This window comes from Bos grunniens, chromosome 1 (assembly GCF_055505025.1).
Source record: "Bos grunniens cultivar Pamir isolate PY7600 chromosome 1, Bosgru_T2T1.0, whole genome shotgun sequence".
Classification (NCBI taxonomy): Eukaryota; Metazoa; Chordata; class Mammalia; order Artiodactyla; family Bovidae; genus Bos; species Bos grunniens.
In genome coordinates, this window is record NC_141165.1 from 104,154,882 (window position 1) to 104,181,141 (window position 26,260).

The following is a 26,260-nucleotide window of genomic DNA, read 5'->3' on the forward strand; positions in this document are numbered from 1 at the left end:
GGTGCTCCATCTGATGCTAGCACTGAAGGATTGCTTAAAGGCCCCATGTCTCCAGCAGTGCACTGAGGTTTGTTATAGAGGAAAGATATGTAAGTCACAAGCTGTGTTCTACCAATGCTATCGGAATATACTTGTAAGATTCTGGAGATGCTGCTTCTGTTCTGCTTCCAAAACCCTGTGAGATAAAGATGTTTCAGACCAGTCTCAGTGGGTAGGTTCATCACTCTCCCTGTCTCTTACCCAGCTGACAAGAGTGTATGCATTCGCTGTTTTATTAGTCCCCAAAGCTTAGCTTTTATAAAATTGCTGGCAAGTGTGTTTTTTTTTTGGTTTTTTTTGTTTTTTTATTATCTGCTTCTTGTTCCTCGTGCCTCTCTATCAATTTTCCTCTGTTACCTATTAGTTGTCTCACTTCTCTTCCTGTTTCCATGGATATATATTTTACAAAGCCTCAATATGGCAATTTGTTGGTGTGTGCACACAACACACACACACTCTCACACATGTATTTTCACACATTTGCTCTCTCCTAGAGTTCATTTATTTTTTGGTTTTGCATACACCTTCCAGAAATTCTCCCTTCTCCCCTATTTGAATTTTATATCTTTCGCTGCTTACAGGAAATAGCTTCTATTGTGGGAATGTTAATATATCAATGAAAAATAGCCATATTGTAACTATTATTTTGCCTCCTGCTAAACTGACCTCAATATCATTGTTGGCAACACTAATCTGGACAGAACTGTAGTATTTTGGCCTTCTGGTACCTTGCTGGAGGTACCAGAAGATGACATACTGCTATGGACCAGAGAGGGTACCAGGGTGGTGAAGGAGAATATGGAAATTATCTTGTGTGAGGTGCGTTTGAAATGGTCAGTGATGCTGAGTTGGGAGACTCAGGACAGCTGCCTAATATTCATGAATGGTCACGTGGAGACAGATTTGCTTGGTGTTGCTCCAGGGAGCAGAGCCTAGATTTGTGGGACGGATTTACAGGGACTATTTTGGCTTCTTACGAAGAAGTACTCCTGAGTAAATGGACTTATCCACCCATGAAATGAGCTGCCATGTGAAGAAGTGAGCTTCTCATCACTGGAAAGCTATCAAATAGGGTCTCACTGGGCATTTATTATTTGTTTTTTCTGTATTCTAGAGCACGTATTCCTTAATCTCTAAAGATTTCCTTTGTCACTGACTTCTAGATTCTTTTGTAATCCCACTGATGTGTGCAACATTTATTTTAAAATATCTACATAACTGGGCATCGTTTACAGACTATGCTTATATTTTTCTTTCTTTTTCCAGAAGGTAAGTGGTTAAAGAACACATCTGTAAAGTATAAACTTAACCTATATATTGGGCTCAATAACATCTCCTTTTGTCAGCTTGAGGGTGCCCTTGAGCAGGAGAGCAAAGCAAGAATGAACTGTGAGAAGGAAAAATGCAAAGTGGAGGGCGAGTTAAAGCTGAACCAGGAGAGCATGGACGACCTGGAGAGCAGGCAACTGCAACTAGCAGAAAAGCTGAGGAGGTGAGCCACCTTTCTGTGGACACGCAATTCTGGGAGACCTTATATTGAAGGAGACAGTTCTCTCACGGTGTTTATCCCAGTGACCCTAGGGCCAGATATCTCAAGACCTGCAGGGGAGGTTAAAAAGGATAACAAGCCTAGGAAGTTGAGGGTTTTTTATTTTTTGCTAGACTTTATGAGATTACTCTTCTTTTTATAATTATATAATAACCTACAAGAAAGTGATTGAAAAGTCTGACTAGCAGATGTGAATGAAAGGTGTAAGACATAGCAGATGCAAATTATTAGAATTTGAAGTTACAAGTCAAAAAATAAAAGTGGCTCACTTCGTTTACTCATGAGATCAAGGGCTTAAAGTAAAAAAATCAAAAATAAATTCTAATATGAAGTCCATATACCCTCTGATCATTTTTAAAAACAAAACAAAACTTATATGCCAGATGTAACTTCATTAGACATTTATACAACTTTTTTGGTCTAGTAATTTACTTTTTAAGTATTAAACTTTAAAATTGAAAGCATGATCAAAATGAATACACCTTCAGTTCACGCAGACTCCCAAGGAGTTCAGGGCAAGATGGCCCTATCAGTTGAATTTCATTATTCAGTGAAACAGACTTTCTTACCTTGTCCCTTTTGTCTCCCTCTGTTTAGCTAGACTTTCTTCTAACAGCTAGGGATTTTCAAGTTATTTGAAATAAATAAGAAAGGGAAACAGTGAAATCTAAGAGTAAGATAAGGCCTGTCTGAAGTGGAGAGCACACTGGTTGTGGCACCCACAGTGAAGAAGAGAATCAGTGAGCAGCTATGAGCTTCTGGTTTTCCCTTCTGTGTATACGAGTTTCCATGATACATGCTTGTGGTCAGACTGGATTAATAGCCTATCAATAAGTTACTAAACTTGATAGGTGTTTGTAGACTTGATTAATAGCTTATCAATAACTTATTGAACTTGATAGGTGTTTGGAAAAGATGAAATAAGTAACCCTATGAATGTAGTGGAACAGTGAAAGGCAAAATGATGATACAGTCCCTTCAGCATTTAATTATGAAGATTGTGTTTCAGTTTGGCAAAGTGAAATGATAACTCCATGTCCTTGTAGGCCACAGGTCAAAGAGCTCTGGCATTTTAGAAACCTGTGTTTTGAGGAAATTATGAATTTATTATACAACCTTTTCTTTAAATGGACCTGTGTATATATGAAAACTTAATATATGAAAATGTGGCATTTTAAAATGGTGATGAGAGGATAGAATACTTAATAAATAGTGCCAAGATTATTAGCTATTCATCTTATGAGATAAAAGTTAAATTTCTTCCTCATGCTATTCACACACACACACAATCCAGTTGCATTAAAGAATTAAATGCAAAAATAAAGCTATAAAATCATTAGAAGATGCAGCATTATTCACAATAGCCAAGATGTAGAAACAACCTAAATCCCTATTGAATGAATGAATGAATGAATGAAGAAAATGTGATGTATACATTTAATGGATTATTATTCAGCCACTTTTTAAAGGAATTCCTGCCCTTTGTGACAACAGGGATAAACCTGAAGGACTTTATGCTAAATTAAATGTCAGCCACAGAAGGACAAATGCTGCATGATTCCATTTATAGGAGGCATCTAAAAACAGTCAAACTCCTAGAAACAGAGAGTAGAATGGTGGTTGCCAGAGTCTGGGAGGCAGGGGAAATGCAGAGTTGCTGTTTAGTGGTTATAAAGCTTCCATTAGGCAAGATGACTGAGTCCTAGAGATCTGTGTGATGTTCTGCCTATAGTTAATATTGTATTGCACACTTAAATATTTGTTGAGAGGGAAGATCTCATGTTAAATGTTCTTCAGTTAAAAAAAACAATTAAAAGACAATATGGGTGGTAAGTCTTAGGAAATTGGCAGGCCAGACTTCCTGAATAAGTCACAAACCCCATCCAAAGGCATAAAAGGACTATGTTGATAAACTTGAAGTTAATACATCAACATTTTAAACATTTAGTGGCAAAAGCCAACATAAATGAAATTGGAACAAATTTGAAGCAGATACCAAAAAATAAATATCAAGAATATTAAAGGAAAATGTGTAATTCAATAATTAGATGAAAAACCTAACAGAAAAATGGACAAAGGACACAAGTGAGCAGGTCATTTGTTTTATTTTAAAATCCTCATAATTGATAACATGCTGTCATCACTAGTAAACAAGGACATTCATAATAAAACAGTGACACACTAGAAGTGTGCTAATATTAAATGTGAATGTAGAGAAATAACCTCACACTGCTATTGGGGGCCAAAGTTATAAGTTTTTAGATACATACCTATAACCGATGCAGCAATTCCCTGCTCAGTATCCACTCTAGAAACACTCACATGTACGCAAGGGTGCACAGCATTATTTATAAAAGTAAAATTTAGGGGGAAAACTCAGTGATTATTAATAGGGAAGTGAATAAGAAAACCACATAATATCTAAGTCATAGACTAGTATTTCACAGTTAATTTCTAAGTGAAGTCATCTATGTGTGGGCTTCCGTGCTGGCTCAGTGGTGAAGAATCTAACTGCCAAGCAGGAGACATAGGTTCAATCCCTGGATCAGAAAGATCCCCTTGAGAAGGAAATGGCAACCTACCCCAGTTTTCTTGCCTAGGAAAGCCCACGTAGAGAAATAACCTCAGGAGGAGGAGCCTGGCTAGCTGTAGTCTTTGGGGTCGCAAAAGAGTTAGACAAGACTTAGCAATGAAACAATAACAAATCTATGTGTAGGCCAAAGTGGAAAAATCTCTGTGTGTTATTGAGTTAAAAATGTTGTACAGGGACTTCCCGGGTGGTTCAGTGGTTAAGAATCTGCCTTGCAATGCAAGAGATGTGGATTCGATCCCTCGTTGGGGAACTGAGACCCAAATGCCACAGAGCACCTAAGCCTGGCACCACAACTACTGATCCCGTGTGCTCTGGAGCCTGTGAGCCACAGCTAGGAAGCTGCACTGCAGCAAAAGATTCCTAGTGCCACAACTAAGATTCAACACAGTCAAATAAAATAAATATTAAAAAATATGAAATTATAAATCTAAATGTATATAATATTATACCATTCCCAGTAAAGAAAATGAAACTATTTCTACTGATACATAAGCACAAACATATGTCAGTACTTAGAAAAATGTCCAGAAGGAGCCACATCAAATTGATTATGGTGGTTACCTCTAGGGAAGGAACAGAGGCTGGGTATAATAGCCAAGGAGACTTCCGCTCTAGATGTAATAGTTGAATTTTTACAATGAATGACTTCATATATTATTACAATAATTTGAAGACTATTTAAACAAAATGTTATTACTCTGAGCAATTTCATTTGACAACTCTTTCCCTAACAGGAAAGAATTAGAAATGAATCAGATGAGGTCGAAGGTGGAGAATGAGAAAAGCCTGGTGGCTCAGCTTCAGAAGACGGTTAAAGAGTTCCAGGTGATCATTTATCAAATCCCTATGTGTATCTGTAGTTCAATCCCTGGTTGATGACTGGTGCTTCAGTGACAAATGTTCTGCCAAGGTAGCCAGAACCCTAGCCAACGATCGACAGAAGCAGGAAAGAATGCTGGTTGAGAAGGTAACCTGGCATTCTACAGATAGGTGACTCTGGGGAATATTACTTAAGCTTAGATTTCCTTATCATGAAGATAGTAAAAACAAATAGCTAACATGTTGAATGTTTGACAAAAACTGGGCATTGTACTAAAACCCAGGACATCTATATTTTTACTCATTAATCTTCCTGACAACGTTTGAACTAAAATGTAACTACAGTTAAGTGGTAAGCTCAGTGCCTGACCCATGGTATGCATTCAGTATTAACAATTTAATTTTTTATGATGATTAGTCTTTGTAATTGTAAGACAGTTACACTGAAAATCTGTTTTATAGCTACTTGTAGACTCAAAACTTTATTTGATAATGGGCAGCTATTTATAAGTTTAGACTATGTGACTGTTTTATACTATATTACCACATTATGTTGTTCAGTTGCTAAGTCATGTCCATCTGTTTGCGACCCCATGGACTACAGCACACCAGACCTCCCTGTCCTTCACTCTCTTCTGGAGTTTGCTCAAACTCATAGGAAGTTGGTGCTGCTATCCAACCATCTCATCCTCTGTTGCCCTCTTTTCTTCCTGCCCTCAATTGAGTCAGCTCTTTGCTTCAGTACTTTGCCCAAAGTATTTGAGCTTTAGCTTCAGCATCAGTCCTACCAATGAATATGCAGGGTTGATTTCCTTTAGGATTGACTGGTTTGATCTCCCTGCAGTCCAAGGGATTCTCAAGAGTCTTCTCCACATTATAAAGTAATTTAAAACATATAATTCCTCACATATACATGGAGATGGGTTCTTTTCCTTTGGAGTTAGTTATCTCATTAATGTAACTATTACTCAAAATAATTTTGGAATTTTTTCCTGATTATTACTTTCTAAGACATTTGAGTCAAATACAGCCAGTCTCCCTGCTTTATGGATGTGCTTTCAGACAATATTTATCTTCAAGCAGTTGTCTATCATATTTACCAGACTTCTCTTCAAAAGATAGTTGATCCAAAAAAATGTTCAATTTATCCAAAATACAAACTTTCTTACCCTGATGACTTAAAATAATGTTCCAAAGATTATTTCTAAGGAAATGTTTCAGAAATGTTTGATCTGGTTAGAGTATTGTTTGAAATGAAGGTATTGTATCTCAAGATAACTAATTGTAAGGGGATCATGATTAGTTGGGTGTGGAAATCATAAATTTTTTAGCACCTCTGTCACAACTCATCCAGATTAGATACCCTTATTTATTTGATTCAGTCTAAAAAATTTAGCAAATTTTAGTTTCCTTTTAGCAATCATACTCTTACTTAATGGAAAGAAAAGTATATTCTAAAATATAAGTCATTCCTTTTTTCTTCTGCCCTAACCTACACCTAATTATTTAAGGTGATATTAATGACCATCATCAGTTTTACTGTCCTGTCCCACAATGATGCTATCAAGATTTGTAAAGCTATTTGCCCTTAACAGCAAAAGACATTTGGGCTCTGAGAATTCTTATCACTGCTCTTCTTTGTCTTGTAATTCTGCTTCTAATAATATCAGGTTACTACTCCAATTAATAATCCCATTCCTCCACCAATTTTAATTTGTTACTTCAACTTTCCTGCTACTTAAAATCACCTTCAGACTAAGAAATCAAGTAACCAAGTTTGTCAGAATTTGTATAAAATTAAATGGATGCTGTGTCTTATGAGTTAGCTGCTTGAACTCAGGGGTATTTAATCTGTTGATGAGATTTTAGCCAAAGTTGGCAATAGTTAAGGTTTTCAGGTAAATAAATTTCAGATACATGAGGTATTGTATATAAAATTCATCATGTTATTTTTTTATAAGCTCTCCTTAAAGTGTTTCCTTGTTATATGAAAGATATTTTCTAGTCCTTTGCAAAGTGCTCTTTATTAAAATGTCCTCCTCATGTATATAATCTAATGAGGTTGCTCATCACCATGGTCTGGGAAATTGGGAGGAATTACAAATTTTAATTCTGGTCTCGGTACTGCTTTGGAGCAAATTACTTAATTTCTCTGTATTCTATCTTCTTTAGCTATAAATGAGAACCAAAAGTGTTATGTTGTTTTGCTTAGTTTTGAGAAAAAAAAGTACAGTAGAGCTCTTGAATATAAAATATGCTACAAGTGCTTAGTGAAAGTTAAAGTTATTTATTGCTGTAGACTCAGATACAACTTTTGAAAGAAGAATTGGAAGCTGAAAGGACCACTCGAGCCAAGGTAGAGAGGGAGAGAGCTAACCTCATCCGAGAGCTGGAAGACATGAATGAGAGGCTGGAGGAGGCAGGAGGTGTCAGTTCGGCTCAGCTGGAGATAACTAAGAAACAAGAAACAAAATTCCAGAAGCTCCGCCGAGACCTGGAAGAGGCCACACTGCACTTTGAGGCAACCTCTGCCTCTTTGAAGAAGAGACACGCAGATAGCCTGGCTGAGCTGGAGAGCCAGGTAGAAAATTTACAACAGGTCAAGCAGACACTGGAAAAAGACAAGAGTGACCTAGAGCTCGAAGTGAACGATCTCCTGATCCATGTTGAACAGATGACCAGAGCTAAGGTAAAGAACATTTACAAGCTCTTCTTGAGGATTTAGAACATGGAAGTAGGCAGAGGAGGGGAAGGGAGAGAAAGTTAAAGTAAATTGGTGACTCAAAGTACCTGCTAATGGAAGCTAGAGATCTTCAGATTGGCTCAGTTCAGTTCAGTCACTCAGTCATGTCTGACTCTTTGCGACCCCATGAACCATAGCACACCAGCCCTCCCTGTCTGTCACCAACTCCCGGAGTTCACTCAAACTCATATCCATCGAGTTGGTGATGCCATCCAGCCATCTCATCCTCTGTTGTCCCCTTCTTCTCCTGCCCCCAAACCCTCCCAGCATCAGGGTCTTTTCCAATGAGTCAACTCTTCGCATGAGGTGGCCAAAGTACTGGAGTTTCAGCTTTAGCATCAGTCCTTCCAATGAACACCCAGGACTGATCTCCTTTAGAATGGACTGGTTGGATCTCCTTGGAGTCCAAGGGACTCTCAAGTCTTCTCCAACACCACAGTTCAAAACCATCAATACTTCAGCGCTCAGCTTTCTTCACAGTCCAACTCTCACATCCATACATTACCACTGTAAAAATCATAGCCATGACTAGATGGACCTTTGTTGGCAAAGTAATGTCTCTGCTTTTCAATATGCTATCTAGGTTGGTCATAACTTGTCTTCCAAGAAGTAAGAGTCTTTTAATTTCATGGCTGCAATCACCATCTGCAATGATTTTGGAGCCCCAAAAAATAAAGTCTGACACTGTTTCCACTGTTTCCTCATCTATCTGCTGTGAAGTGATGGGATCAGATGCCATGATCTTCATTTTCTGAATGTTGAGCTTTAAGCCAACTTTTTCACTCTCTTCTTTCACTTTCATCATGGGCTTTTTAGTTCCTCTTCACTTTCTGCCATAAGGGTGGTGTCATCTGCATATCTGAGGTTATTGATATTTCTCCCGGCAATCTTGATTCCAGCTTGTGCTTCTTCCAGCCCAGCGTTTCTCATGATGTACCCTGTATATAAGTTAAATAAGCAGAGTGACAATATACAGCCTTGATGTACTCCTTTTCCTATTTGGAACTAGTCTGTTGTTCCATGTCCAGTTCTAACTGTTGCTTCCTGACCTGTATATAGGTTTCTCAAGAGGCAAGCCAGGTGGTCTGGTATTCCCATCTCTTTCAGAATTTTCCACAGTTTGTTGTGATCCACACAATCAAAGGCTTTGGCATAGTCAATAAAGCAGAAGTAGGTGTTTTTCTGGAACTCTCTTGCTTTTTTGATGATCCAACAGATGTTGGCAATTTGATCTCTGGTTCCTCTGCCTTTTCTAAAACCAGCTTGAACATCAGGAAGTTCATGGTTCACGTATTACTGAAGCCTGGCTTGGAGAATTTTGAGCATTACTTTACTAGCGTGTGAGATGAGTGCAATTGTGCGGTAGTTTGAGCATTCTTTGGCATTGCCTTTCTTTGGGATTGGAATGAAAACGGACCTTTTCCAGTCCTGTGGCCACTGCTGAGTTTTCCAAATTTGCTGGCAGAATGAGTGCGGCACTTTCACAGCATCATCTTTCAGGATTTGAAATAGCTCAATTAGAATTCCATCACCTCCACTAGCTTTGTTCGTAGTGATGCTTTCTAAGGCCCACTTGACTTCACATTCCAGGATGTCTGGATCTAGGTGAGTGATCACACCATCGTGATTAGATAATCACGATGTGTTGTGAAGATATTTTTTGTACAGTTCTTTTGTGTATTCTTGCCACCTCTTCTTAATATCTTGTGCTTCTCTTAGGTCCATACCATTTCTGTCCTTTATCAAGCCCATGTTTGCATGAAATGTTCCCTTGGTATCTCTAATTTTTTTGAAGGGATCTCTAGTCTTTCCCATTCTGTTGTTTTCCTCTATTTCTTTGCATTGATCACCGAGGAAGGCTTTCTTATTTCTCCTTGCTATTCTTTGGAACTCTGCATTCAGATGCTTATATCTTTCCTTTTGTCCTTTGCTTTTCACTTCTGTTCTTTTCACAGCTATTTGTAAGCCCTCCTCAGACAGTCATTTTGCTTTTTTGCATTTCTTTTCCATGGGGATGGTCTTGATCCCTGTCTCCTGTACAATGTCACGAACCTCCGTCCATAGTTCATCAGGCACTCTGTCTATCAGATCTAGTCCCTTAAATCTATTTCTCACTTCCACTGTATAATCATAAGGGATTTGATTTAGGTCATACCTGAATGGTCTAGTGGTTTTCCCCACTTTCTTCAATTTAAGTCTGAATTTGGCATTAAGGAGTTCATGATCTGAGCCACAGTCAGCTCCCAGTCTTGTTTTTGCTGACTGCATAGAGCTTCTCCATCTTTGGCTGCAAAGAATATAATCAATCTGATTTTGGTGTTGACCATCTGGTGATGTCCATGTATAGAGTCTTCTCTTGTGTTGTTGGAAGAGGGTGTTTGTTATGACCAGTGCATTCTCTTGGCAAAACTCTATTAGCCTTTGCCTTGCTTCATTCTGCACTCCAAGGCCAAATTTGCTTGTTACTCCAGGTGTTTCTTGACTTCCTACTTTTGTATTCTAGTCCCCTATAATGAAAAGGACATCTCTTTTGGGTGTTAGTTCTAAAAGGTCTTGTAGGTCTTCATAGAACTGTTCAACTTCAGCTTCTTCAGCGTTACTGGTTGGGGCATAGACTTGGATTACCGTGATATTGAATGGTTTGCCTTGGAAACGAACAGAGATCATTCTGTTGTTTTTGAGATTGCATCCAAGTACTGCATTTCGGACTGTTTTGTTGACTATGATGGCTACTCCATTTCTTCTAATGGATTCCTGCCCATAGTAGTAGATATAGTCATCTGAGTTAAATTCACCCATTTCAGTCCATTTTAGTTTGCGGATTCCTAGAATGTCAATGTTCACTCTTGCCATTTCCTGTTTGACCACTTCCAATTTGCCTTGATTTATGGAGCTAACATTCCAGTCCCTATGCAATATTGCTCTTTACAGCATCGGACCTTGCTTGTATCATCAGTCGCATCCACAACTCGGTATTGTTTTTGCTTTGGCTCCATCCCTTCATTCTTTCTGGAGTTATTTCTCCACTGATCTCCAATAGCATATTGGGCACCTACTGACCTGGGGAGTTTCTCTTTCAGTATCCTATCATTTTGCCTTTTCATATGGTTCATGGGGTTCTCAAGGCAAGAATACTGAAGTGGTTTGCCGTTCCCTTCTCCAGTGGACCACATTCTGTCAGACCTCTCCACCATGACCCGTCCGTCTTGGGTGGCCCCACACAGCATGGCTTAGTTAAACAAGGCTGTGGTCCATGTGATTAGTTTGGCTAGTTTTCTGTGAGTATGGTTTCAGTGTGTCTGCCCTCTGATGCCCTCTCACAACACCTACCGTCTTACTTGGGTTTCTCTTACCTTGGACAAGGGGTATCTCCTCATGGCCACCTCCCCTGACCTTGGGCATGGAGTAGCTCCTCTAGGCCGCCACCTCTGACCTCGGGTGTGGGATAGCTCCTCTCTAGATCAGGTCTAATCTCAGGCATTGCTAAAGTTCCATGACCATCCCCTGAAGGTAGCCTGTGGCTTCTCACCTTATTGGAATTCCAGTCTGTGTTCCTTGTGGGTCTTTCTAGTGATGACACAGTAGGTAGGCTGGACAAGGGATGCCACTAACTTGTACATGGTGTGTGTCTCTCTCTTTTTTCAGTTGGAGGATAATTGCATGACAATGTTGTGTTAGCCTCTGCTGTACAATAACCAATAACAAGTATACACATGTCCCCTTCTCTTGTGCCTCCCCCTCCCACCCCATCTCACTCCTCCTGGTCATCACAGAGCACTGAGCTAAACTCCCTATGCCATATAGCAGCTTCCCACTAGCTGTCTACTTTACACACTGTAGTGGATATATGTCAGTGCTACTCTTTCAATTCATCCCACCCTCCCGTTTCCCTCCCTGTGTCTACAAGTCTGTTCTCTATGTCTCCATCTCTATTCCTGCTTTGCAAATAGATTCATCAGTGGTGTTTCTCTCTTGAAGGATGGCTTTGAGTTGGGAGCACTCCAAGGAGGGGGCTCAGGAACTTTAAGTCCATCCAAACAAATGGTACAAACAGCTTTGGGGGAAGTTAAGAACTTTTTCTCCTTTGTGTCCTCTGGCATCTCTTTAATAAGCCAACACTAGGAGAATTTTCACATGTTCTTTCTTCACCGAGCCCATTAATCTCTACTCTGCCAGCTCTCATCTCAAATGACTAGTATCAGATCACAGGTAAGAACCTCCTTACCTTCTGGCAGTTGAGAGGAGCTTTGATTGAGGCCATGCAGAGCAAATAACCAGTGCCAGATTCTTCCTGTGAGCAGAATCTGTAGTCATCTGGGAAGACAAACCAACAATAAAGCTTGATCTTTAAGGATGACAGCCATAAAAATGTACGATTTCTTCAGAGATACTGAGTGACTCCTGAAATATTTAGCCTTAATTTCCTTTAAATAGCACATTGAATAGAAAGAAACACAACTACCCCACTTTTCCTTCTCTTTCTTCCTCTCCACTCTCCCTGCCATCACACCTTCAATTATCATAAAATATAAATCTAGTGAAGACTTCGGACCTCTCTTCCTCTGTCTCTTCTGTATGCTGCATTTTGTTTGGATTCTGTCTTCAACTCAGCAATGAAAACATTCTCACTCCTTGCCCTTGTAGGTTTATCTTCCTTTATCAGTGCAAGTGAGCACTAGAAGACCTTACTCTTTGCCCCTCATTCATCCTCAGGAACTCTTCTGTTGCTATACATTTTAGTAGTAAGTCATAAAATCATAAGACCATTGACAGATTCACCATAAATCCGTACTAATTATGTATTAATTTTATACTTACCAACTTCCTCTGGAATTTCATTGCTGCTCAGAAGTTCTTTATTCTTCTAACTTGTTTTATTTTAAAAGAGAAACAAAAATCCTTCCTCAGACTCCAACCCTGCCTTCCTGAATCCATCCTTTTACTAAATGTTAACACTTAACTGATAAGATTAAGACCATTCATTATAACTTCTCTCTTCACCTTATAATATATTCACTCAGCCATTTCTTTCATTCTTGCTCCAAACAATAAAATATTCTTCCACATAACCATTATCCACATATTAAAAAACAAAAAACAAAAAAAACAGACTTTTCCATACTAGGGTTAGTATTTTGAGAGAAAAGCAAAGCCTGTCCATGTCTGTCTTAATCTGATTCCTTGACCAAAGAGTAATGTTCTATTTATCTATTGATATGTAGCAAATCCGGAGAAGGCAATGGCACCCACTCCAGTACTCTTGCCTGGAAAATCCCATGGACGGAGGAGCCTGGTAGGCTGCAGTCCATGGGGTCGCTAAGAGTTGGACACGACTGAGCGATTTCACTTTCACTTTTCACTTTCATGCATTGGAGAAGGAATTGGCAACCCACTCCTGTGTTCTTGCCTGGAGAATCCCAGGGATGGGGGAGCCTGGTGGGCTGCCGTCTATGGGGTCGCACAGAGTCAGACACGACTGAAGCGACTTAGCAGCAGCAGCAGCATGTAGCAAATCACCCTCAAAACCTTGAAGTTAAAACAATATAATTTACTATTTTTCTCTCTTGGTTCTGGGGCTTGACAGGCTTAGCGCAGATGGTGGTTGTGACTCAAATCATCTGAAGGTTTATTCACTCACCTGTCTGGCTCTTGGGCTGGGATAGCTAGACAGTTGAAGGCTGTTTGGAAATGTCTCTTTCCTTATGACCTCTCCATGTAGCTAGCTTGGCTTTCCTCACAGCGTGGTAGTCATAGGGGAGTTGGACTTCTTACATCGTAATTCAGGGCACTAAAAGCAAGTATTCCAAGAGACCAGAAGCTGCAAAGACTCTTGTGAGGTTGGCTTGCAATACAGTGGAGTGATTCTGTGTGACTCCCAACAGTGATGAGTCACAGGATAGGGTCTACACGTGGGTGTGGATACTAGAGAGTGTGGCTCACTGGTGTGCCTTGTTTGGAAACCAGCTCCCACAAGTCAGTGTATATCTCACTACCTCCTCACTCCTTTAACCCCTGCAACGTCTTTTATTTCCCCTTTTGTTGGGCTTCCTGGTAGCTCAGACAGTAAAGAACTGCCTGCAGTGCAGAAGACCTGGATTCCATCCCTGGGTCAGGAAGATCCTCAGGCAATCCACTCCAGTATTCTTGCCAGGAGAATCCCCTGGATAGAGGAGCCTGGTGGGCTACAGTCCATGAGGCTGCAAAGAGTCGGACATGACTGAGTGACTAAGCACACATCTTAAAAGTAGTTTCTTAATTGGTTCTTGCAAAGATCAGTAATGTCTCTCTTTCCTCAAATTAGCATGTCTAAAGCCAGACTTACCTCTCCTGAAGCTGACATATAATTTCTATGGATCTTTTTGCCACCAGCACCCTGTTCCTTCCATCACCCAGACTCTCAGCCTAGAACTGTGTTTCCTCTCTGTTCTTTGCTTTCCAATCAATTCTTAGAGAAGGTCAATTTTGTACGGTCTAGTAATTTTTCATTCCATTCCCACTCATATGTAAAAATTTCATTATCTGTTAACTGGATTATTGCAGTGTTTTCTAAATTATCTTTTTTTTCCCAATCTTTTTAAAATAGTACCGATATGAATATTTTAAGAGATGCATGGCTCTGTGGAATCATTTCCCAGCTTCAGAGTGAACTCCACATTTCTGCCCTTTAAGGTACCCTGTAGCCCATGATCTGACTCCACTCCTCGTGCCAGTTTTAGATTCTAGAACTTTGTTTCCTAGACCCTCTACACCCTCTACTTCAGCCATGCTAGAATGCCTGCGTTCCATCAAATATCCATTTTCCCACCAATGTGCCTTTTCCAAACTGAACTGTGTCTCTGGAGTGCTCAAGTTCAACATCCCTGATTAAAATGTTACCTGAATTATTTTCTGAATTCTTGTAGCACTTTTGGCATCCCCTTTGCATTGCCACATTGTAATCTTTTCAGTTTGCTTCAGTAGAAGACATCTCTAAGGTAGAAACTAGGTCTTATTTTTCTCATGTTTACTAAGTGCTTTCCATAATCAGTACACTCAGTTACTAGCATCAGTTTTTTACATACGCCTCTTGGGATTTCTGTGGCTCATAGATTTAATCATTTGTTCAGGGTCACAAAAATTATATGGTGGAGATGGGCCTCAACCCCCAATCCTGTGTATGTCTGTGGGTGATGGCATTCTGTTGCTGCCTTACATATTTCTTGGTGGGATAAATTGACTCTGTTCACTCTCATAGGCATATACATTATGCTGAACTTTATCTTGAATTGTTTACTTCATCTTTTCTTGAATTATAATGCCAGAAATGCCAATACTCAGTGGTACAGTAGAAACCAAAGCATTTTCGAAAGCATATTAGGCTGACAGAGAGGCCCAGGGCAATTTAGAAGTTATAGGCAATCTCACAATTATCTTGATTATTTTGAATTCCCATTGGTTCCTGAATTTCTAGGAGGCAGCATTTTTATGCGTCATTTTAAGAACCAGCTTCAGAATAAATGTGCATTATTCCATTAACCTCTTCCTTCTTGGTATCAAAATTTAGTGTCTATCTTTAGGCTGAAACTTGAAGTACTTTTGAGGGTACCACCCTTTGAATGGCATGCCCCTGTCCAGGCCACCTTTAGATAAACAATCACATTGCCTTTGCAGATCCTGCTTATGAAAACACTTTTTCAATTGAAAACACAATACCAATGTTAGTGCCATGGATAACTACCAATTGAGGCTGTGCCTGAGGGCGAATGTCTTATGCCTGCCCAGTAGCTGCCTGCTCTGCAGGTGTGCACAGCCATGCAGGGCTTAATCACACAGGCTTCTCTTGAAACCAGGGAATTCTCTGGCTCCTTTGCTTGCCACTCCCACAACACTGACTAAGCTGTCTTATGGAGATCTGTGTTCTTTCACCCTCAGCAAACAGGTGTGCAGAAGAGCACACTCCTGGTCATAAGCAGAAGTGGCATTTCTCACATCTGGCTGTCTTCCTCCTGACCCAATTCATAGGTCATTTATTATTGGAGTGAACATAAAACAAAAATGGTTCACATAGTCATATTTTTATTCAGTTTCTTCCAGAATCCATAAATTGGATCTGGAATCCAGTTTCACACAGGATTCACGACAATTTCAATCAACTAGAATGTTAAGTTAATTAATCCTTAACATTTCCTTTGTTATTACTTGATATAACAGATCCTTAGGAATCTAGTGTCTGACTTTTTCTTTTCTTGCACCAGTTCAAATGCTATACCCAACACATACTAGCTGTGTGAATTTGGGCAAGGTATTTAGCCTCTCTGACCATTTCCTCATTTATAAAACAGAGGCAATCTGAGTTCCTGAGGAATACTGTGAGGAAAATGAGTGTGCCAACTTTGACTGTCAGATTACTTTCAGAAGTAGTAAAGCAAACATATTCAACAATCAAAATATTTGAAATTACAGACTATTTAGAAATTGTTGCCTGTGTTTTTTCTATAGCTTCTAGTGATAAGTGGAGATTGCGGGTAATTGAGTGTGTCTGGCATTTAACATCATTGTTCTAACCTTCGTGATGTACAGAAAGCTGATTGAACCTCTGGCAGGTCTGGTTTCATATCCACCACCTGGCATGGGTGTGCTATGGAATATCTGTGAGTAGAATTACTGATATTTCTTGTCAGTCTCCGAATGGCCTCTTCCTTTGTTTGCTAATCAGTGGATAATATACCAACCCAGTTAAAAAAAAACCAATTTGGGGGTTGAGGTTCATAGGGAAAGCTTGAATGTGACCTCTAAGTAAACTTTAGTGGGTCTGTTTGCCAACCTCTCACTAAAGTTTGTAGTAATTTGAGTCTCCTATTTTGTGTCAAGCTCTGTATTTGGCCTTGGGGATATAAGATGTAATTTAGGAGTCTTCCAAAAACAGTTAGAATAGTCATTTCTAACTATAAAATAGAGTAAGTTTACAGAGAACAATCTTCATCACAGCACAGGCTCCAGCTGGAGAGCTCCAAAGTCTTTGCTGACTCAGAAGTTTCCCAAAGGACTAAACCTGGCATCATCCTGGAGATGTTTCTCTCCCTTGGCCATTGCTATATCATAAAAATTAGTTTAACGTTGAAAACTATTAGACTTACCACCAGATTTCACAGTTTTCACCATTTTCTTGAAATGCCATTGATGTGATCCTTTCTTTGTCAAAGTAATCTCCTTCTCTCTCCTTCTTCTCTCTTGCTATCCCTTCCCCTACATCTCCCCTCCTTTTTCCATAGCACTATTTCTTTATAGAGACAAAAGTCTCATATGGACTGAGAACAAAACAGAAAAACAGCAATGTAAAATCCGTAGAACTGTGAAGTACCACGTGTCATTTTATGATATCTGACCATATTAATAATATGAATGAAAATTACAGCTAGGTAAAGGGGCCAGCACCATCTTACATTTGGAAGCTCTTGGTCCTGAAAATATTGAATTTCAAAGTCATTGGCATTAGTTTTCAGTGTGGCAAAAATTTGATGATTAGATTGGTTACTTAAACCAGGTAAAAGTGCATAGGTCACTTAGCATATCATTTTCTTTAAACATGAACAACCAATTCTGAGAAGTTGGAGTTTGGGATTGAAATGATAACCCAGCAGGGTAATCATGAGCCTGCAACCTTAATGATTGGGAGGGTCCAGTTGTTTTCGCAGTTCAAACTTCTATTATTACGCTGCTGTATCTCAGATTCATCTGCTTTCTCCTGTCCTTCTTGGTCAACCCTCTGGACTTTCCTTCCTCCTCCATCTTTCCCATCCTTTCTTTCCCATCCCTCTGAACTATCCCCTTGTTTATTGAGCTCCTAATATGTGTTAGATACTATTCTAGACATAGGGGGTATAATCTGTTATCAAATGGAACCTCTATCCTCATGAAGCTTATAGTCTAGAAGAAAAGAAAGATGGTTAAATATATAATGTCAGGAAGTAATTATATACTTCATCAGTGTTTGACACATTTCCTTCTTCTGAAAAGCAAAGAATTCTAGAGACATTCCCCAATACCAGATACTTGTTTCTCCATTAATACCTATAATTTGAAAAGTTTGGGCCGCCTAGGGGCCCAGACTCTGAGTGTATTTTGCTGTTTAAAATTAGCAGACATGGTTTTCCAATGCTAGCTGTGACTTTCAGGGCAGAGGAGAGCACAAGGGTCCCAGGAACCACCCCTCCCTCCCTTCCTTATGTAGCTAATTCAGCATGTTCTCTATAAACCATGTCCAACCTTCCCCTCTCAACTTGTAGGCTAATGCTGAGAAGCTTTGTAGTCTGTATGAGGAACGCTTGAAAGAAGCAAATGCAAAACTGGATGAAGTGACTCAATTAGCAAATGACGTGACAGCGCAGAAGACAAAGCTACGGAGTGAGAATGGTAAGTAAACTTTTGGTGTTGCTTCACTTACAAGTCTCAAGCCCAGAAGAATGGTGGAGAAACCACTGAAATGATGATCCAATCACTGAGTCTGGGTGGGAATTTAAAAATTCTAGGGGGGTGGTGAGGCCCTTGATGTTATCTTTTCCAAGACATGCTCTTGTCTGGGAAGGATCACCTCTGTGCCACCTTGAAAGGCCTTGCCCAACTCTCTTCCATGAGGGGGAAAAGCAATATGCAGTTGACTGGAGTAGCTTTCATGATCCAAGGATGGTAGAGACTATCCACACAGTCTATAAGACATGCCTTTTTATCATATCTACCTCACTGAAATAGGCATTTCCCCTAATTTTCAATGAGCCCACACCTATTTTTTATATTTATATTTTTTACAAATTGAAGTATAGTTAATTTACAATGTTGTATTGATTTCAATTGTACAGCAAAGTTATTCAGTTACATTCATGTATGTGTGTATGTATTCCTTTTTCAGATTCTTTTGCATGAAAGATTATTACAAGATATTGAGTATAGTTCCCTATGCTATATAGCAGGTCATTGATTACCTATTTTATGGGCAGTAGTGTATATATATTAATCCCAAACTCTGAATTTATGTCCTCCTTGATCCCTGCTCTCCCCTTTGGTAACCACAAGTTTGTTTTCTGTGAGTCTGTTTCTGATTTGTAAATAAGTTCATTTGTATCATTTTTTTTGAGATTCCACATATAAGTGGTATCATATGATATTTGTCTTTTTCTGTCTGACTTCACTTAATATGATAATCTCTATATCCATCCTTGTTGCTTTTGTTGTTGTTGTTCAGTTGCTCAGTTGTGTCCAACTCTTTGTGACTCCATGGACTGCTGCATGCCAGTCTTCATTGAGTTGGTGATGCCATCCAGTCCTCTCGTCCTCTGTTGTCCCCTTCTCCTCCTGCCTTCACCTTTCCCAGTATCAGGGTCTTTTCTAATGAGTCACCTCTTCACATCAGGTGGCAAAAATATTGGAGATTCAGCTTCAGCATCAGTCCTTCCAAAGAATATTCCGGACTGATTTCCTTTAGGATTGACTGGTTTGATCTCCTTGCAGTCCAAGGGACTCTCAAGAATCTTCTCCAACACCACAGTTCAAAAGCATCAATTCTTTGGTGCTCAGCCTTCTTTATGGTTCAACTCTCACATCCATACATGAGTATCTCTATATCCATCCATGTTGCTTTAAGTGGCATTATTTCTTTTTTTTTATGGCCAAGTAATATATATATATATGTGGAGAAGGCGATGGCACCCCACTCTAGTACTCTTGCCTGGAAAATCCCATGGACAGAGGAGCCTGGTAAGCTGTAGTCCATGGGGTCGCTAAGAGTTGGACACGACTGAGCAACTTCACTTTCACTTTTCACTTTCATGCATTGGAGAAGGAAATGGCAACCCACTCCAGTGTTCTTGCCTGGAGAATCCCAGGGACAGGGGGGCCTGGTGGGCTGCTGTCTATGGGGTCACACAGAGTTGGACACGACTGAAGTGACTCAGCAGAATATATATATGGGGCTTCCCTGGTGGCTCAGACAATAAAGAATCTCCCTACAATGTAGGAAATCTGGGTTTGATGCCTGGGTTGGGAAGACTCCCTGGAGGAGGAAATGGCAATGCGCTCCAGTATTCTTGCCTGGGCAATTCCATGGGCAGAGGAGCCTGGCGGGCTACAGTCCATGGGGTCACAAAGAGTCAGACACAATTTATATAGTATAGCCTTAAGTCAAGGAGCATGATCCCTCCAGCCCTCTTCTTTCTCAAGATTCTTTTGGCTACTCAGAGTCTTTTGTGTTTCCATACAAATCTTAAAATTTTTTGTTCTGGTTCTGAGGAAAATGCCATTGGAAATTTTATAGGGATTGCATTGAATCTGTAGATGCCTTGGGTAGTATGAACCTACACCTCTCTTTTGACCTCTTTGCTATGTTTTGAAAATATCAGGCATACTCCCACCCTAGAGTCTTGCCCTGACTATTTTTTCTGCGTAGAGTACCCTACTCATCAAGAAAAAGCTTAAAGATGAGAGTTAATCAAATAGATCTGGGGGAAGTCAGGATAGGCCTTGTTGGGAAGGTGACATTTGAGTACTCTCAACCAGTTTTCTCCATGTGCTTCTTTTTTCATAGAATTTAATACCTTCAAAGAAACTACATGCTTGACATAATAAATAAGTTTGTCTTGTCTCCATCTGCCACAGTGTAAGCTACATGAAGGCAGGGGCCTTTATTATGTCCACTGATATGTTAGTCATCTAGAGCAATGCCTGCCATTTGCTGGGGATCCTCAAACATTTGACCAGTTAAAATTAGAACAATGTTCTGTGGCTTATTCTTAACCATCAACCACTATTAATGAGGTTTTCCCCCTCTATCTTTTACATGATGGCAATCTATTTGAGGTTTTTCTTTTTAAATTCATCATGAGCTTTTTTGTATCTTGTATAGTCATTATGAGTGTTTCTCATCCATCAATTAGATGGACAATGGTTACTTCATCTTGCCCTGTAACTTGCTTGTCTGCTATGAACAGCATGTGGCTAGCTGTTTGTAATTAGAATAATTTTTAGTAATATATTCCCAGAGACAGACTTCCTAGGCCAATGAAAATAAACAATGTGTTCTTGATACCCAGAGGCACTCACTTTAAAAAGACAGTGGAGGCCATTTATCCTTCCAAATGAAGGCCATTTATCATTCTGCCTGTGGACACCTCTGTTTCTAGATGCTAAATCTGGTTGTTGTTGTTCAGTTGCTCAATAATGTCAGACTCTTTGCGACCCCATGGACTGCAGCATGCCAGGCTTCCCTGTCCTTCACTATCTCCTGGAGTTTGCTCAAACTCATGCCCATTGAGTTGATGATGCCATCCAAACTATAGATTTGGAACTCTAAAAGAGGGAAGTGTTTTAAATTCTAGCAGGGACACTAAGCAGGACTCTTCTCATGCTGATGACAGGGTGTGTGACACTTGGCCTCAATACAAAACCCCCAATTTGATCTTTGGTGCCATTTAGGATATAGTCTGTGTGGGGACCATGCAGTCTGGAGGCTAGGCTGGAAAATGACTGTATGTCTGTGCTGAAGGAAGTGCTGTGTACAATTTGTTTGATAGGCATTACCTACCTCCCTCTACTTATTGGTATTAATTTTCTATTCACTTTTTTGATGAGGAAATTGGTGGGTGAGTGAAATGAAACTGGATCTGAGATGATAATTCTGCTTAGGATGCAGGGCATTTTATGTCCTCCTTTATTCTCGGCTTTACCTTTTGGCTCTTGTACGGATTAAATTTTAAGTATATACCTATCCAAACTCCCCTCCTCTCACTAGGACGATGATCCAGATTTTTGATGCTTTTTTTCTTTTTTGCTACTATTTCCAAAGTTTCTTTCTCATGCCCTGTCCTGTCCACTGATTACAGTCTGCTTTCAAAGGAGACCAATAGTAAATGTGATCAGTTAAGCCATGTTAAGTGGATCCCAGTTCTGTAACATATGTGTTATGTTAGTCTCAACCCCTTAATGGATTGGCATTTCCTCAGAATACTTTTAAATATGATGTGTGACCTAGAGTTTCTCAAAGTTTGGTCCATGGAACCCCAGCAATCATCAAGGCTCTTTCAGGGGAACTAAGTGAGAGGTTAGAGCTCTTTCATTCAATACTAAGATGCTCTTTGCTCTTTCAGTCCTTTTGCTGCTATTATAGATGGTGCGAAAGCAATGATGATTAAAACTGCTGGAGCCTTAGCACAAACCAAGGCAGTAGCACCATGCTGTAGTAATAATCATTGTATTTGCTGGTATATACTCAAAAGTTTAAAAAAGAGTCCGTTTTACTTAAGAATGTCCTTAATGAAACAGTAAAAATTAATTATATCTCAACCCCAAGTATATATCTTTTTAATATTCTGTGTAACAAAACAGAAAGTGTGCATAAAGCACCTCTGTTTCATACTAAAGTAGGATGTGTGATTGTTTAAGTTCTGAGCTAAACTAGCAATTTTTCAGGAAGAATCGTATTTACTTGAAAGAATATTTGACAAACTATGCTTATTCAGACTTAGATATCTGGCAGATATTTTTTTCAAAAATGAACAAAATGAGCCTGTCACTCCAAGGGAAACAACTGACAATATTTGTTGCCAATAATAAAAGTGGAGCTTTTAGGTAAAAATTAGATTTTTTTCATGAGCTTGATGGCTCTCAATTCTTGAAGACTCCCCCCCCCTCTTTTTTTTATTGTGTATAGTATTAGTTTCAGGTATATAATACAGTGATTCAGCATTTCTCTGTATTACAAATTGATCAACACAATAAGCCTAATAACTATCTGTTACCATACAAAATTATTTCAATACCATTGACTATAACCCTTATGTTGTACATCATAGCCCCATATTTTATAACTAAAATAAGAAGTTCATACCTCTAATCCCCTTAACCTATTTCACTTAACTCCTCCATCCCCTTCCCCTCTGGCAGCTACCAGTTTGTTCTCTGTGTCTGTGAGTCTGTTTCTATATTGTTTTGTTTGTTCATTTTTTTTTTAGATTCCACATATAAGTGAAATAATATGTTATTTGTCTTTGTGTTTCCGTGTCTGATTTATTTTATTTAACATTATACCTTCTAGGTCCATCCACGTTAATGCTAATGACATAATTTCATTTTTTCATGACTGAGTAGTATTCCATTCCATTGATCTATGTGTCTATTTTTTATGCCAATATCATAGTTTTCATTGCTATAACTTTGTAGTATAGCTTGAAATCAGGTTGTGTGATACCTCCAGCTTTGTTCTTCTTTCTCATGATCGCTTTGGCTTTTCTGGGACTTCTGTGGTTCTATACAAATTTTAGGGTTATCTGTTCTAGTTTTGACAAAATTTTTGATAAGGGTTACATTGAATCTGTAGATTGCTTTCAGTAGTAATATTTTTTAATGATATTAATTCTTCCAGTCTATGAACATAGAGTATCTTTCCATTTACTTGTATCTTTAATTTCTTTACTCAATTTCTTATAGTTTTCCAAGAACAGGTCTTTTAACCTCTTGGTTACATTTAATCCTAGGTATTTTATACTTTTGATGTAATTGTAAATGAAATTGTTTTCTTCATTTCTCTTCCTGATAGTTTGTTATTAGTGTACAGAAATGTATCTGATTCTGTATATGGATTTTGCATCTTATAACTTTATTGAATTCATTTATTAGATCTGATAGTTTTTTGATGGAGGCTTTAGGGTTTTCTATGTATATATCATATCATCTGCAAATAGTGAGTTTTTTTCTCCCTTTCCTATTTAAATGTCTTTAAACCCCTTTTTATTTGTAATTGCTGTGGCTAGGACTTCTAGTACTGTGTTGACTAAAAGTGGTAAAAACAGACCTCCTTGTCTTGATTCTGATCTTTGAGAGGTCTGACCATTGAGTATCAGGTTAGCTGTAGTTTTGTCATAGATGATATTTATGATGTTGAGATATTTTACCTCTATGTGTCCTCTGTCTCTCTCTTCTCCTTCTGGGGCCTCTCTAATGCAAGTGGTAGTGTGCCCGATGTCCCAGAGGTCCCTTAAACTAATCTCTGTTAAAAATTCTTATTTCTTTTTTCCTGTTCTCATTGGATGATTTCCGATTCCTCATCTTCCAGACTGCAGATCTGTTCTGCATCTTTTAATCTGTTGTTGATTCTCTTAGTGTGTACTCTCATATCAGTTATTGTAATCTTTCATTCTGATTGGTTCTTTTTTATATTTTTGTTGAAGTTCTCAGGCTGAGTTCATTCAGTCTTCTCCTGAGTTTAGTAAGCATCTTTATGAGGATTACTTTGAATTATATTCTTATATATTGCTTAGCTCCATTTTATTTAGTTCTTTTTCTGGAGTTTTGTCTCGTTCTTTCATTTAGAAAGTATTCCTTTTTCTCCTCACTTTGCCTAACTCTATGGTTTGCTTCTATGTATTAGATAGATCAGCTCCATATCCCAGTCTTGAAAGAGTGACCTTATGTGGAAGGTTTCTGTGGGGCTCCGTGGCACAATTCCCATGGTCACCAGAGCCTCTTGTTACTGAGGTTTTCCCTCTTTGGGCTGTGTTCATTCTCTTATGTGGTTGGGCCACAATTGCTGTGGGCACACTAGTTGGGGGAGCTGGTACCATGCCTGGCTGGCTGCATCGCTTGGTTGTGACTGCTGTAGGTGTGCTGTGGATGGAGCTAACTCCCAAGTGGGAGCTCCTTTGAAAGGAGTGCTGATGCTGGCCAAGATGTCCCACCAGGTCATTTGGTGTAAGAGCCACTTTGGAAGGGCATCGGTGCAGCTCATGCCACCTGTTTGGTGGGGCAGTCATGGAGTGGCTTTTGAGGGGCATGCTGATCCTCAGGGGAATGTTGGGGTGGAAGTATACCCTGTTAGCCAGGTTGATTGAAAGTAACAGAAATGGTGCCCACCAGCTCTGGGCCAGCTAGGTGGCAGAAGAGTTAATAAATAAATGAATAAAAATGTGACCACAAGTGCTTCTGCCACTGGAGAAAGTTCTGCCAGATCCCTGCCCTCTAGCGTACATCCTAATAGTAGTCAATATTGGCCATCTCCTCCTTTATGACTCAGGTGTTTCTCAAGCTATTGCCTCTGCACTGAGACCTGGAGGGAGTTTGTACGTGAGCAGTGTTTCAGTTTCCCACTGCCTTTTGGCTTTCCCCACCCTAAGCCCTGCTGCTTTTCACAGCCAGAAATTATGGAAGTTTGTCTTCCCCGTGCAAGTACATTGGGCTGGGGAGCCTGATGGGGGCTTGGACCCCTCACTCCCTAGTGGGGACCTCAACAGTTGGGATATCCCTCTCACTTATTAGTGGCCTTAGTGGGGGTGCATGTTCTCACTAGACAATGTCTCTGCCCTCTTCCCCTTCCCCATATGGCCTTTTCTTTATATGCTTAGTTATAGAAAATCTGTTCTGTTAGTCTTTAGGTCATTCTCAGAGATAGTTGTTCTATATTTAGTTGTAGTTTGGTGTATCTGTGGGAGGAGGTGAGCTCAGGATTTTCCTCTCCTCCATCTTGATCTGAACCTTAAAGGCTTTTTTTATGAGATAAGTGGTGATGTTAACAAGTATGATTTTATTTTATATTGTGTGATGAAATGTGTTAACATTTGAAAAATCTGCATAATTGAGTAAACATATATTTTTCAAATCACCACTACTTGGTGCTGCAAAATGATATATGGGTAAAAGATCCATTCAAAATTTAAGACCGATCCATGAATTTTAATGGAACAGAATAAAAAATTTCATTTGTTTGGTTTATACCATTAACCCTTAGGAAACTTCTATTTGTTGAGTTTTGGTATAGCATCAAACAATCATCACAATTATCTGAAAAAACTATAAAAATACATCTCCCTTTTCTAGCTACTTATGTGTGAGAGGCTGGATTTCTTCACATGCTTCAACCAGAACAGTTGGATTCCTCAACCAACTGACTTTTATTAAGCCAGAGAGTTTTTTAAAATGTAAAATAAGCTGATTTTTCTCACTAATTTTTTGTTTGTTTTGGAATATATAGCTTTGCCTCTAAAAACTATCACTTCTGTTAACATGTCTTTAAGATTTTTATCTTTTAAAATGAGTAAATATGTATCTTAAATTTCTCTTTTATTTTCAAATACACTGTTAATATAAAACTCATATGCACAATACCTCTGTGGGGTCCTCAATGATTTTTAAGTGTATAAAGTGTTCCTAAGACTAAAAAGTTTGGTAATTGCAGTTTTAACCCAAAAAGATGCTTTCTGATAATGCTGAGAATTTTAGAACTTCTTCATATCAAGAGGAGTGGGAGTCATAAATATTTGGAGTTTTTATTGTTGGACTAATTATGTAATAGAATTAATGCTTTTTGTTGAGGATTGGCTCTGCTTTAGTGCCATTTCTAATAACCAAGTCATTTCTCACCTATTATGAATGAAATAAGCTAAGCTGGGAAGGTAGACTAGAGTGAAATAAAATCTACCCATTTCTTGATCACATTCTCTACACTTTAATGAAAATTTCTAGTCTTTATTTAGCAATTCAGTCTACAAAGTACATTCAC

At 39.1% G+C, this 26,260-nt stretch overlaps 1 protein-coding gene across 6 annotated transcripts in view; it reads left to right on the forward strand.

Annotated features, from left to right (window-relative positions):
- MYH15 (myosin heavy chain 15) overlaps positions 1-26,260 on the forward strand; it is a 125,590-nt gene that overhangs the window by 55,977 nt on the left and 43,353 nt on the right. For 3 of the 6 annotated variants that reach the window (XM_086407733.1, XM_086407710.1, XM_086407716.1), the window contains exons 15-18: positions 1,386-1,531; positions 4,916-5,006; positions 7,300-7,689; positions 18,009-18,135. In XM_086407733.1, the coding sequence (XP_086263859.1) occupies positions 1,386-1,531; positions 4,916-5,006; positions 7,300-7,689; positions 18,009-18,135 (754 nt within the window). The remainder of the gene's footprint in view (positions 1-1,385; positions 1,532-4,915; positions 5,007-7,299; positions 7,690-18,008; positions 18,136-26,260) is intronic. The other 3 variants (XM_086407742.1, XM_086407740.1, XM_086407726.1) reach the window with 2 other exon arrangements.